This window comes from Pseudophryne corroboree, chromosome 1 (assembly GCF_028390025.1).
Source record: "Pseudophryne corroboree isolate aPseCor3 chromosome 1, aPseCor3.hap2, whole genome shotgun sequence".
Classification (NCBI taxonomy): domain Eukaryota; kingdom Metazoa; phylum Chordata; class Amphibia; order Anura; family Myobatrachidae; genus Pseudophryne; species Pseudophryne corroboree.
Window position 1 is genome coordinate 378,546,353 of NC_086444.1, and position 15,578 is coordinate 378,561,930.

At 41.1% G+C, this 15,578-nt stretch overlaps 1 protein-coding gene across 1 annotated transcript; it reads right to left on the reverse strand.

Moving 5' to 3' along the window:
- Positions 1-432: 432 nt before the first annotated feature.
- PRKAB1 (protein kinase AMP-activated non-catalytic subunit beta 1) lies at positions 433-15,131 on the reverse strand. Its single transcript, XM_063913153.1, has 7 exons — positions 14,899-15,131; positions 11,531-11,697; positions 7,247-7,340; positions 6,824-6,938; positions 5,765-5,898; positions 672-740; positions 433-587 (listed from the first exon to the last, which is right to left on the reverse strand). The coding sequence occupies exons 1-7, from the start codon at positions 15,040-15,042 to the stop codon at positions 510-512; spliced, it is 801 nt and encodes a 266-aa protein (XP_063769223.1). The 5' UTR covers positions 15,043-15,131; the 3' UTR covers positions 433-509.
- Positions 15,132-15,578: the final 447 nt, after the last annotated feature.

Consider the following 15,578-nt stretch of genomic DNA (forward strand, 5'->3'; position numbering starts at 1 on the left):
GAACCCAACATTTTTTTTTATTCTCATGAGAAGAAACAAAATAAATAATCAGATGATGAAAGTGACGTTGTAGGCTGCCATGAGCCATAACCCCTACATATCAAACTCTAATAGTGTACCACTTGTAGCACCAATCCTCTATAATGTCGCTGCAGAGGCCTCGTCTTTATTGCCCATTATAACCCTTCATGCAGCCCTGATCGCTATGTTATGTAAGTATATAGAGCTGCTCAACTGTTACTACCGCCCCAAGCCCAATGCAACAGGGCACGTGAGACGGCTAGAAGTGCATAAACAATACCTAAGCATTTGTATTCCTACTTTCACCACGTAAATGTGCAATAAAACAAACTACAGCAACTGTTGCACTGCCAATAGTAGATTTAGATAGTGAACCTTTAGAATTCTAAATACACTACTGACAGCTATAGCTTATTTCGCAATTATTTAATACGTAAAAAAAAGTGGAAAAGGCGTAATTATCAGTGAGTACAGTCTATGGATGCAGCTCATATTGGTTTATACAGTAATGTGGTTACATATTTCTTCTTGTAACGATGAGTAGCACTTAACACCATCACTCCATCCTAAAAGAAGTAAAATACAATGTAAAATATATAAGTTTCTTTTTACAAGATAAATTAATTCATATCACATAAATATATATTTACCTTGATGGAGAGGGCATATAGGTGATTTAACATAACATGATTTGGTTCTGGGAGCAAAGCTGGATCGCACTGAAAGACAAAACAAGTTCTTATGGTTATAGTAAGCATACATACTGCATCTATTTCTTTTCCTAGATCTTAAATACTTCCCACTTTTCGATAACTACTGTAAAATAAATATTTCCTATAATTTTAGTGAAACTGAATCTGTGAAAAACATACACCAAACAAGTTAAAAGTGAGGATGGTGTATAGTTCATACAAAATGCATTTAAATGTATTATTTTAAGCATTGTATATATCCATAGACGCAGCCTGTAAGAATCTTTCCAGATTTTTTGGCAGGCCGAGGCAAACAGACATTAGCTTAATTTCCCTTAAGGTGCATACACATGGTGAGATATTGACTAGGTGCTGCGATTCCCCTTGAACTCCCCGGAGTTCAGAACCACCGATTTTGACTATTTTTACTTGCGATTATGACTATATACAATTTTGGCTATACTAAAACTAAATTGTACACAATCTAGTCTAAATTGTCTTGCCTGCACAGTCTATTTTTTTTCTTGCACTACTGACCCCACGGGAGAACGCATCTATATATAGTCAAAATCATAAGCAAACATCGCACCGTCTGTATGCACCTTTACCCAGCAGCTGCTCTGTACAAGGGAGCATTGGTCTCCCAAAAATTAATGCAACAAATCAATGCAAACTGATATTACATGCCTTGCTAGTATTGTATATATTGTGGTGCCTCTGAGCATACCAAGAAAGCGTATGTATGTATATACACACACATATATGCATATATACACACACACACACACATACATGTGGTAATGGTCAGCACTCTCTAATACACAGTCACCTGTCCCTGGTGCCCTCCTAGGTGTATGCACACCAAACAGTATGAAGCTGGAGACAGGCGGGACTTGCTCACAGAACACACGGGACAGCACCCGTGGATATCAACGTTTCGATTTTATTAATCGTCTTCAGGATAAAACACATACCAAAAAACAGACATTTATAACTCACCAAGTGAATGCGCGCCTCCTCCCACCGCCAGGCTCCGGGCGTCCGTCCGCTCCCGATGACGTCACCTCACCGCGACGTGCGCCCTCCAGCGCTCACACCAAGATCCGTACCGGACTCCCGTTGCCCAGCTACAGCAAGAGGCATAATCATGTGACTTTCCACCACCATACTAAATGAAAGAACAAAACAAAACATATTGTAACAGCTAAAAAGCAATCCATCCTGCCCTGCAACTGCAATAATGTATCATTATCTTATCGACTATACATATGCATAATACACTTTGTTAGATAAATAATAAAATACAGGTTGCAATCATGCCCTATTGTTGGTATTTTTAGAGAAAGCAATTCAATCCAAAATTCTCATTCAGGCCATGTGGGGATACAGTATTTAATCTATGTATCCACCTCGCCTCGTATTGCAGGAGAGACCTATCTCTGTCACCCCCTCTCACCTTTTTCTCTACTTGATCTATGATCTTGTATCTCAAGGTAGACAATCCATGTTTGTGAATTCTAAAGTGCCTCGCTACTGGCTGTTCCTGGGCTACTATTTGTCCCTCAACTGCTTTTCTGATGGATGAACGATGTAAATTCATCCGTTCTTTAAATTGCCTGGTGGTCTTCCCTACATAGAGAAGACCACAAGGGCACCTAATAAAATACACAACATGAGTACTTGTACAGGTTAGTACTTTCTTAATGGGAATTCGTTTACCAGTGTGTGGGTGCGCAAATGTGTCGCCTTTTTCAAGGTAACTACACGTGGTGCACCCCACACACCGGTGACAGCCTGGTTTTCTGGTGAGAAAATTAGGCTTGTTAAGAATTTTGGTATTTTAAGAGATGTCATTTTTTACCAGCCACTGCTTGAGGTTTTTGCTGCGTCGAAAACTTGGCATTATTTTAGCTTTTTCAAAGACCTTTAGGTCCGGATCTGTGGTGACTAATGGCCAAAGAGTCTTAGTTTCCTTGACCACCAGTTCACTCTGTGTATGAAACTGTTGTACAAATGGTATTCTAGGATCATTCCCCAATTTTTGCTTATTGGTTACCAATAATTGCTCTCTAGGTATCGCCAGGGCTTTTGCCTTAGCCTCAAGCAGTTGCTCATATTTGTAACCTCTCACCAGAAATTGCGTGATCATACGATCAATTTTATTATTTGCTTCTTCCATGTTGCCAGAAATGCGGTGTGCCCTGACAAACTGGGAAAAAGGAAGCCCTTCCTTAGTTGCTCTGGGATGCTGACTAGAATAATGTAAAACATTATTGCGATCTGTTTTCTTCCTATATAGTGTGGTATGCAATCTGTCATCTCTAAGTTGGATAGTGACATCTAAGTAGTTTACCTCACAATCACTGATGGTATACGTAAATTTGATATGTTCATTTACAGTGTTGGCCTTTGTCATTAAGTCATGAAAGTCACTCTCCTCTCCTAACCAGATGATAAACAGATCGTCTATGTATCTTAAGAACACCAAAAACTTGGACGCTATATTGGAATCAGAAAAAAAGATTTCCCGTTCCACCTCAAACATGTCGCTGTTTGCAAAGGCCGGGGCCACACAGGACCCCATTGCACAGCCTTGTTGTTGTAAATACCATTTATTATTAAATAGGAAATAATTCTTCTTAAGAGTCAATTCTAACAAACCAATGAAAAACGAAATATCCGGACCAGTATACAGTGGACTATCGATAAGGAGTCTCCTTGCTGCACTTAGACCCCCTTCATGGGGTATACTCGTGTATAAATTTACAACATCCAAGGAACATAAAAAACACTTAGATAATGGGGATGGTAATTGATTTAGCTTAAGGATAAAGGTTGTGGTGTCCTTTAAATATGTGGTCTGGGCTTGTATTACCGGCTGAAAATGTGTGTCCACTGTATACTGGTCCGGATATTTCGTTTTTCATTGGTTTGTTAGAATTGACTCTTAAGAAGAATTATTTCCTATTTAATAATAAATGGTATTTACAACAACAAGGCTGTGAAATGGGGTCCTGTGTGGCCCCGGCCTTTGCAAACAGCTACATGTTTGAGGTGGAACGGGAAATCTTTTTTTCTGATTCCAATATAGCGTCCAAGTTTTTGGTGTTCTTAAGATACATAGACGATCTGTTTATCATCTGGTTAGGAGAGGAGAGTGACTTTCATGACTTAATGACAAAGGCCAACACTGTAAATGAACATATCAAATTTACGTATACCATCAGTGATTGTGAGGTGAACTACTTAGATGTCACTATCCAACTTAGAGATGACAGATTGCATACCACACTATATAGGAAGAAAACAGATCGCAATAATGTTTTACATTATTCTAGTCAGCATCCCAGAGCAACTAAGGAAGGGCTTCCTTTTTCCCAGTTTGTCAGGGCACACCGCATTTCTGGCAACATGGAAGAAGCAAATAATGAAATTGATCATATGATCACGCAATTTCTGGTGAGAGGTTACAAATATGAGCAATTGCTTGAGGCTAAGGCAAAAGCCCTGGCGATACCTAGAGAGCAATTATTGGTAACCAATAAGCAAAAATTGGGGAACGATCCTAGAATACCATTTGTACAACAGTTTCATACACAGAGTGAACTGGTGGTCAAGGAAACTAAGACTCTTTGGCCATTAGTCACCACAGATCCAGACCTAAAGGTCTTTGAAAAAGCTAAAATAATGGCAAGTTTTAGACGCAGCAAAAACCTCAAGCAGTGGCTGGTAAAAAATGACATCTCTTAAAATACCAAAATTCTTAACAAGCCTAATTTTCTCACCAGAAAACCAGGCTGTCACCGGTGTGTGGGGTGCACCACGTGTAGTTACCTTGAAAAAGGCGACACATTTGCGCACCCACACACTGGTAAACGAATTCCCATTAAGAAAGTACTAACCTGTACAAGTACTCATGTTGTGTATTTTATTAGGTGCCCTTGTGGTCTTCTCTATGTAGGGAAGACCACCAGGCAATTTAAAGAACGGATGAATTTACATCGTTCATCCATCAGAAAAGCAGTTGAGGGACAAATAGTAGCCCAGGAACAGCCAGTAGCGAGGCACTTTAGAATTCACAAACATGGATTGTCTACCTTGAGATACAAGATCATAGATCAAGTAGAGAAAAAGGTGAGAGGGGGTGACAGAGATAGGTCTCTCCTGCAATGCGAGGCGAGGTGGATACATAGATTAAATACTGTATCCCCACATGGCCTGAATGAGAATTTTGGATTGAATTGCTTTCTCTAAAAATACCAACAATAGGGCATGATTGCAACCTGTATTTTATTATTTATCTAACAAAGTGTATTATGCATATGTATAGTCGATAAGATAATGATACATTATTGCAGTTGCAGGGCAGGATGGATTGCTTTTTAGCTGTTACAATATGTTTTGTTCTTTCATTTAGCATGGTGGTGGAAAGTCACATGATTATGCCTCTTGCTGTAGCTGGGCAACGGGAGTCCGGTACGGATCTTGGTGTGAGCGCTGGAGGGCGCACGTCGCGGTGAGGTCATCGGGAGCGGACGGACGCCCGGAGCCTGGCGGCGGGAGGAGGCGCGCATTCACTTGGTGAGTTATAAATGTCTGTTTTTTGGTATGCGTTTTATCCTGAAGACGATTAATAAAATCGAAACGTTGATATCCACCGGTGCTGCCCCGTGTATTCTGTGAGCAAGTCCCGCCCGTCTCCAGCTATATTTTTTATATATATATATATATATATATATATATATATATTATATATATATATTTATTTATTTATTACACACACACACACACACACACACATACACACCCTCTAAGAAAAACACTGCCTTCCAGTACATTATGTGACATGTACGTTTCAGAAATTAATGGGAAAAAGTAAAAATGAATAACTCCTATAGATATACAAAACCCACTCACAGAACCCATGATTCCTACAGAGCTAGTTTCCGTAATATAAAACTAGAATTTCTACAAAGTTCTAACACCAAAGTCACATAAAGAAAATCTTATCTCCACTCATTACCCATGAAGTAACTAGCCTATATACTTACTGAAATACCAGTGTCTTTATTAAGGATTACTTGAAGTAGATGTGGTGGGAGGATAGGAGGCGATTTGAAACGTTCTTCTAGTTTACAGTTATATGGGTCTTGTTGGTATGGACCAGGCGGTGAGCTGGACAACTCTGTTCAAAGAAGAAAGTACTGTAAATCTACGCGATATTGTAAGGCAAATTTTAGCAATCTCTGCTACCTGGATTTAATCACATCAGTTTTGGTTATGCACAAATCCATTAATAAACCGAGCTGATTACAGAATTAGAATAAATCCTGTACTATGGCTTGGTTTTTAAATAGAATGTAGTCTCAAATCTTTCCGTATTATGGTTTAATGAAAACTCCCATTAAGAAAGGTTAACACTGTTTGGAAAATATGAGTGTGTAAAGATACTGTACATATGTTAGTTTTTGGACCTTTCACTTTATAGCACATTAAAAAGGCTTTCAGAACACCCATGTGTACAAGGATTTAGATGAAAAGTGATATATTACACAATTATAATAAGGAAGAATTAGTGGTCATCTATTTTCTAGAAATAGCTCCAATAATAATAGATGTAGGCTTTTGTGTTATCCTTGTAAGCCTTTGGGTTTATCCACTTGTACTATGTAGTATAAAAGCTGTGACACCATCGACCGTCTGCGTCTGGGGTCGTGCAAGTCGGCCACTGCAGCAACAGCAAAGAGCCCAGGAAATCTCCATCCTCGGCCCTATCCTCCCCAACAACGGCAGTAACACATCCGTTTTGGGAAGCGGGGCTGTTGCCATCCCTCACCACCCCCAAATGGCACCAGACTGTCAAGCACAGACAGTACAATGCCGTAGCGTGACAGACGTCGCAGACCCGTACTGCACATGCGCAGTACGGAACATCGGTGCTTTGCGGCATGCACTGCTACTATAACAGGACCTGATAAGGCCCAATGCTTGTAGCCCAACCCACTCTACTATGGAAACGATCGTTACTATCATAGCCAGCTTAAAAAAAAAAAAGAGAAGGCTAGCTATAGAACAAACAAATCACACATACATGAATGGAGAATTCATACCTGATAAATCAGAGCCTTTCTGAGAATCAACCATTAAGGCATCAAACACTTCAAAATCTGTTTTCTTCACGTTAATGACATTGTTTATAGTGCCAAGCTGGCTGGTTACTACTGGCTAGACCAGGAAACAGAATGAGAAGATTAGAATTGTAGGTTATAGTTCTGAACATCTGTACAAGGGTTACATATTTATTGCATTAGGCTTGAGCTTCAGGGAAGGGCTAAATTCCAATTACTATCAAAAAGGAATAAGTGGTAAGCGTGGGACCTTTGAAAGCTTCCTTTATTTACCTCTTGGAGAGAGCTATTCTTTATGGTCCATACAGTTAGCTAACAATTCATACTGTATCACTTCATATAGCAGCACTCAGATTTACTAACCTATGCACACACATGAGAACAGAAAGGACGGACAGACAATACCTCAGCAGAATCATGAGTCCACTGGCCATCTACAAAAAACTTGTACTGATGTTCACCTTCTGGAAGGTCTAATATTGCAACAAAGTTGTTGTGGCTGTAATGAAATAGAGGTGGTGTAAGGGACTAAGAAGAACAATCACAATACTACATCATACAGTCCATACACTAGTACATTAAGAACCAGACATATTTTAACATAATGGTAAATAAGTGCACAGTGCCAGGAACATGCAGAATTAAATCAATAATATAACCAAGACACTTGCGGATTAAGGACAATTGATTTATAAATGTATCAATATATATGTATCAATATATATGTATCTATATATACAGTATTTGCTGGCGTATAAGACTACTTTTTTGCCCTGAAAAACATGCCTCCAAGTGGGGGGGTCGTCTTATACGCCGGGTGCACTTCAGTTGGGATAGACATACCTGCCATAGTGGCCTTCCGATACTCGCCCGGTGCCCATAGTGGCCTCCCGATGCCCGCCCACCTCATTCTACTCACCATCCAGTATCGCGCGATATCCAGTGCGGCCGCGGCGGGTCACTAGTGCCAATTACAGGGAGATGCAGGGACTGGCCGGAGGCGCTGCAGCCGCGTTGTGGCCGTACAATGGTGACAATGACAGGTACTGTAATGGCACTAATACTAATGGCACTCATGTGTAACCGGTAACACTAAATGCACACAGGGGTATACTTTTATACATTTTACAACTTTCTCCTCGCCCCCTCCCCCCTTCTTATGCATACCTTGATAAATACTCCCTATCCAAATCTCTTATCAGGTCATAATATACAGTATGTCACAAATCTGATGTTCTTTTACGTTTTATTTGGTGTGTGGAAGGGGGTAGTCTTATACGGCGAGTATATAACAAACTCTATATTTTGAGTGGAAATGTTGGGGGTCGTCTTATACGCCGGCAAATACGGTGTATGTATGTATGTATATATATTTTATATATCGATAGATAGATAGATAGATAGATAGATATATAGATAGATATATAGATAGATATATAGATATAGATATATAGATATATAGATATATAGATATATAGATATATAGATATAGATATATAGATATATAGATATATAGATATATAGATATATAGATATATAGATATATAGATATATAGATATATAGATATATAGATATATAGATATATAGATATATAGATATATAGATATATATATCTAACCAAAGAAATCAGGTGGCACTCGCAGACTTGTAGCTTGTAGTGAAAACAACCTTCACTCCGTGAAGAAATTTATTGTGAAACAGGTACCTGTTTCACAATAAATTTCTTCACGGAGTGAAGGTTGTTTTCACTACAAGCTACAAGTCTGCGAGTGCCACCTGATTTCTTTGGTTTTACATTGGTGGGCCTGCCGGTCCACAAGGAAGGGCACCACAGCCAGCTGCTCTTCCTTGTGGAGGAGTGACGGGGCAACTCTTGGAGAGGGAGGGAGGGAGGGGGAGAGAGAGAGAGAGAGAGAGAGAGAGAGAGAGAGAGAGAGAGAGAGAGAGAGAGAGAGAGAGAGAGAGAGAGAGAGAGAGAGAGAGAGAGAGAGAGAGAGAGAGAGAGAGAGATATCTATATATATATATATATATATATATATATATATAGATAGATAGATAGATAGATAGATAGATAGATATATAGATGCATGTCTCCTGGGAACACATGGCTGATGCTGACTCGTGGCTGGACTGATTAGCACATAGGAACAACAGAGAACCCAGGACACAGCACACTGGGATTGTGATCCTTATAGTTGTTATGGGACCACTTATGTTGTTGGTAGCCTGCTGGATGTCGACACGGTTGCCGCTGAGCCCATGAGCATTATCTAATGATTGTATATACTGAGAACAAATGATTTCGTATTGCCTTTCCTGAAAAAGATCCTGTGGAAGGATCGATACGTCGATTTTATGAGGCTACAATAAAGAACATTAATATTGAAGAAGTGTTGTATTTGTGAGAGTGCGCCCGCCACTTGCGTGGACATCAATATATTCAGCGGACTTCGTTCTGTTGGGATAGCACCCACCATTGAATTACTGATGCGAGTACAGGACCCTTTTGTTATATAGATATATCTATATCTATATCTATATCTATATCTATATCGATAGATAGATAGATAGATAGATATATATAGATATATAGATAGATATATAGATAGATAGATAGATATATAGATATATAGATAGATATATAGATAGATATATAGATAGATAGATAGATAGATAGATAGATATATAGATAGATATATAGATATATAGATAGATATATATATATATATATCTAACCAAAGAAATCAGGTGGCACTCGCAGACTTGTAGCTTGTAGTGAAAACAACCTTCACTCCGTGAAGAAATTTATTGTGAAACAGGTACCTGTTTCACAATAAATTTCTTCACGGAGTGAAGGTTGTTTTCACTACAAGCTACAAGTCTGCGAGTGCCACCTGATTTCTTTGGTTTTACATTGGTGGGCCTGCCGGTCCACAAGGAAGGGCACCACAGCCAGCTGCTCTGGAGGAGTGACGGGGCAACTCTTGGAGAGAGAGAGAGAGAGAGAGAGAGAGAGAGAGAGAGAGAGAGAGAGAGAGAGAGAGATAGATCTATATCAGATAGATAGATAGATAGATAGATAGATAGATAGATAGATAGATATACACACACACACTGAGCAGAAGCACTATTATCACCTCTTGATGTAGATGATACAAAGTGATAAAATGAGGGTTGCTATAAAGTAGCAGATCAGCCATAATGATACGAGTCACTGGTATACAGTGGTAGTTACTCACGCCACACATCGTTATTCTTAATCTGCTACTTTATACCAATTCCTTTGCAACTAAAAACTACTAAGCGCACAGGCTTAGTACAGGTTGAGTATCCCATATCCAAATATTCCAAAATACGGAATATTCTGAAATATGGAATTTTTGGAGTGAGACTGAGATAGTGAAATTTTTCTTTTCTGATGGCTCAATTTACACAAACTAATACAAATATTGTATTCAGGCTGTGTGTATAAGGTGTATATAAAACAAATGAATTGTGTGTATGTGCACAAGCCTTGTTTAATGCACAAAGTTATTAAAAATATTGGCTAAAATGACCTTCAGGCTGTGTGTATAAGGTGTATATGAAACATAAATGCATTCTGTGCTTAGACTTGGGTCCCATCGCCATGATATCTCATTATGGTATGCAATTATTCCAAAATACGGAAAAAGCCAATTTCCAAAATACTTCTGGTCCCAAGCATTTTGGATATGGGATACTCAACCAGTATACTACTAGCGACCTAGTACGCCATTAACAAAATTCGGAGAACAGTACCTAAGAGAGGAAGTCTCTTCCTGTGGTGGAGCATGTAAGTCGCACCACAAGGTACAGGATAGGTGTATGAGGCACATCTGTAGTGATTTACAACGTATGCATATCTTCTATTTAGTACAATTATACATGTAAGCAAAAGGATGGGGGATTTTTATTTTAATTTACCAGTTGGCTACTCTTAGAACAAGCACTTATATCCAGGTTGCATTAGATATTTAATAGTAACTGGCAAGCAAGCTATTATTAGAGCCAGGTTGCCTGGATGTATCTGCCAAAGGAAGCACAACTCCAACACCATCTTCCCTCAGTCTGTCTCATTGAGAGCATATCCTAGTAACGTCACTGGACTCGCCGCTATAATTTGGAAGGGCCGTGCACCTACGTTAGGAACATACAGCTTTTAAAGAAACATTCCATTTTTAACTCTGTGATAGTAGAGACAGGAACATTGTTTGTGGCACAGTGGGGTCAATTCAATTTGTCAACAGTTGAATAGCGAAGGGAATTGGCTCCCGGCGCTATTCAATTCTGCTCAATGTTAAGTCGACGAATGCCCGTTCTCATGGACTTAACAGGTTGATTTGTCGGGAGAACAGGCATTCTCCGACTTAACTGTCCGGCGCTCGACAGAATCAGCATCGTGCCAGCCACGCGCCAGCACCTTTGATGGATTCTGTGGGTGCGAGAAAAAATTCAGACAATTAAGTGTCACGTGGTGCTGTATTGAATAGCTAATTCCTGGTGCTACTCAACTGTCGGCAAATTGAATTGAACCCAATGACTGGACTGGCCTCACAGTCAACCAACACTTAAGTGTCTCTAATTCTAACCTGTTCTAGAATTATGTACACATGTATAATATATTACATACACACTCCAGAAAAGTAAAGGTGTAGAACAATGTACCTTCTAATAAGAGGTATTTTCCCCCAATTATTAAATGACCCAGATAAGTAAATCTCTTTCCCGCCTCCGGTCCAGCGAAAGACAGTTGGTCGTGCCTGAGTTGGTGCTTTATCATTTACTTCTAAATCATGTTGCCATGCTAGGAATTCATCCTTTTCCATGGGAGCCTGCAGGAAAGACATGGGAAGTAGTTTCCAAAGAAAAGTATAACTAATCCAGACAAATATCAGATGTTCAATTACATTTACACTGGATCAAAAGGCATGTTAAAAGGCTGACTTAATTATATACAATAGTAGAATAGTATGGCGTGAATAGTAGACCCTTTCTATGACTGTTTGTGGTGTTTGCAGTATTGCCTACCTTCTCTGTCCTGTGCATGTTATTCCTGGTAAGCAAGAGCAACAAGATGAAGCTTTTGTTGTCTGATGGAAATCTAGGTTTTCAAGACCCATGTGGTGGTTTCATTAATACCTATGTAAGGGCTGAATATAGCAAACATGTCTTGTTCAATTCTATTTTTTACCACACCAGTTACAATGGTTTTCTAGTCAACAGTTAGAAAATATAGAATACTTATACAAGATAACAGGCTATCATTTGACTTGGTACTGGTTTAGTATTTTATATACCAAGTCCTTTGGCCCACCGCCATTACTACTACATCTAATATGCACTTGTTCCAATGCTGGGTACACATGGTGCGATTCGGCTACAGCTTATATTGACTATACGATTTCCCTTGCATTGACCGGAGGCATGAACCTCCAATATATTGGCCTGCCTGCACAGTCTATTTTTCCTTGCGATGCCGATCCCGCGGGACCGCGCATTGGCATCATAAGGTGTTTCCAGACAATGCGATATGCACGATGTTTTCTACGGATATGGGACTATATAGTCCAAATCGGTAGTTAAAATCGCACCGTGTGTAGGCCCCTTATGTAATCACCAATCCTGGACTGTCCCCCAACAACTAATGGCTATGTCAAGCACTTGGCTTATTTTTGTAAACAAACAAGTTTATAGTATTAACCTTATAAGATCATAAAGACCCTTACAGAAAACAATCTTCCTCTATCATTTGGACAGACCTTCTATCATTACTGTGTGCTAGAAGATCCATCTTCTTCCCCTATCTAACACTCAGTCTATAGATTTCTTCATTCACTGAAAGCTGCCCTTCCATCTAATGAAAATATTACTTTATATTATATTACTTCTTCATTCTTCTCACAACACTTTACCAAAACCTGGGAAGGAGCATTCAGTCATTTATACTGGGACTCCAGCTAGTGAAAGGAGAACGTCAGTAAAATATTACATTTGGCGGTAGTACAGCTTTACAACAGAACTGGCTTTGTGCCACAATGTGCAATACACAATGGATTAACAGATAAGCCTTATACATAATATAACTGGTCATGAGTCTGCCAGCACATAGAATGGTTAAGGACTTAGGGGGACATGTACTAAGCAGTGATAAAAGTGGAGAAGTGAGCCAGTGGAGAAGTTGCCCATAGCAAACAATCAACATTGGTGTAACATTTATAATTTGCATATTATAAAATTATATAGAGCAGCTGATTGGTTGCCATGGGCAACTTCTCCACTGGCTCACTTCTCCACTTTTATCACTGCTTAGTACATGTCCCCCTTAGTGTTGAATGGTGGCTGTATTTGCTGCCACAAATCATGGCATTTCCTAGGTTTCCAGTCCTTGAACTTCCAGATCATCAGCATATAAGAAGACTAAGGGGCCCTATACACTAGCCGATCCGCCGCCGAGCTGCCCGACGGCGGATACGGCCGACGAGCGACCCGGCGGCGGGGGGGCAGTGACGGGGGGAGTGAAGTTTCTTCACTCCCCCCGTCACGCGGCTGCATTGAAGTGCAGGCAAATATGGACGAGATCGTCCATATTGGCCTGCATGCACAGCCGACGGGAGACCAGCGATGAACGAGCGCGGGGACGCGCATCGTTCATCGCTGGAGCCTCCACACTGAAAGATATGAACGAGTTCTCGTTCATTTATGAACGAGATCGTTCATATCTTTCCAAAAATCGGCCAGTGTGTAGGGCCTATAATTGCCTCGTACTGGCTGCAATAGGATGCGTGCAGGAAGGGAAGCTGTAAATTTCCCAGCAGTCGGGATCCCGGTGGTCAGGATACAGGCGCCGGAATCCCAACAGCCAAGGGAAACCCAGCGGTCAGAATCAACACTCGGGGTGTGGTCCACGCCACCCCCAAGAGGGAATAAATTAGTATGGCGAGTGAAGCTCAGCAAGCCCGCGAGGGGACACCCCTGTCGGGATGACCACCGGGATTCCATGCTGAATACTGCAGGAACCTACAGATGTGTCCACATATTGTACACCTATTCCCGAATCTGAACAACTAGCCCCGCTTGGAGTGGCACAGACTTTGCAATTTAGCTAAGCCAAATGTCCTGCCAGTCTTTATCATATTATGTGTGTCTCATTCGCATCACTAATGCAACTAGAGTACAACACAAGAGCTCTCTCAATACAGACACTGGCACTGCATATAGCTTCTGTATAACTCCATTGCTTATCTGGCTGAAAATGCATAATACAGAGGTCCAATGATCCGCACCCCTCATTGTTATGCTTAATCTGCAACTTTATACAAATTTCTTTGCGACTAAAATACTACTCCTAAATACATAGAAGCAATCGGGATCCCGGCAGTCAGAATACCAACACCGGAATCCCGACACCAACATCCTGAATAGGGTCAACAGACTGACGCCGGAATCCTGATGGAGCATCAGCCGGAGAGGACAGGTGGGGTGGGGGGGGGTGAGGTTAGGTTTAGGCTGCTGGAAAAGAATCCCTATTGGGATTCCAAACACTGGTTTTTCAATCCCAACCCTAAGCAAACATGTGCGGCTAAAATGCAAATAGGACGCTAAAATCAAGAATAAGTGCAGAAGTACAGGAATTGCTACCCGTGGGAGATTGCCTAAGTCGCGCCAGGTGTCTCACACCTCACCCCACAAAGAAGATAGGCACATGAGGACACGTGTGTATGTGGACGGGCCATGTCCCGCCACTTTTGACATAACCAGCATACTGGTTAAACCAAAAAGCCTGAGGAACATGTGTAACCTGATCACGGCTCTTCTTGCAGTGTAATATCTACTTTAACAATATCTCACGCTGTGCTAAATATACCAGGAAAGATCCCTGTGTAGATGGGAGTGCACAGAGGATTCCTTGGCACAGGCGGCGGACCCTGGCTCCTACGTAACACACTGCTCAGGTGTCACTGCATGCAGCCAGCAATGGGTGTGCGCTCCGCGGCCTGCATGCAGTGCTGAGCAATGGGAGCCAACCAACTCACCTTGTTCTCCTCGGCCGGGTACATGTCCGCGTCCTCCGGGCTGTCCATCAGAATCTTGGCCCTGTCATCTCCCTTCGTGGCGCCCCCGCTGCTGTCCCTGCGCCCTTTCAGGGGACCGGGCCGCTCGCTGCTGGTGTTCCCCATTTTGCGGTTAGGACGAGCCGCGCCGACTGCAGGGTGCTCCTAGAGGACTTTGTTTATGTCTCCGCTGCTTCCGGTTCCTGTTTCCGGCAAGGCAACACTGGCACGCACTGCGCTCCACGCCTCACTCTGTGCGCTAGTACTGTATACACTATACAGAGGCTGGGGCTGAGGGAAAAGGAAAGATGACACAGTAATCAGCTTCCGTATACTCTGCCTGTACAATGTGGGTATCCAAGGCACACTCATAGTCTGGAACATCATTATTATTATTATTAATAATATTATTTTAGTTTGTAAGATCCAGTTAGTAATCACTACTTGCCTCTAAAGACAAGTTTCCACTCAAACACAAAGATGTTACGCAGGCTGTGTATGAGCTCGGTAGATGGGAGAATTGGACATGCGTCTTATTGCATAATGCTGATTGCTTTTCCTGGACGTTGACATACTTCTGCGTGAGTCAGTCAAAATAAAATATAGTAGTATAACTAAATTATAACGTGGGTATTTCTCTTACGTCCTAGAGGATGCTGGGG

Bases quoted from the DNA above. Each gene is read 5' to 3' on its own strand.
- PRKAB1 (XM_063913153.1), bottom strand. From the start codon at position 15,042: ATGGGGAACACCAGCAGCGAGCGGCCCGGTCCCCTGAAAGGGCGCAGG. The intron at 5,899-6,823 runs GTATGAATTCTC...TTCTTTGAACAG, and splicing joins GAAAGGCTCTGATTTATCAG to AGTTGTCCAGCTCACCGCCT. The intron at 741-5,764 runs GTAAGTATATAG...TTTGTCTTTCAG, and splicing joins ATAAAGACACTGGTATTTCA to TGCGATCCAGCTTTGCTCCC.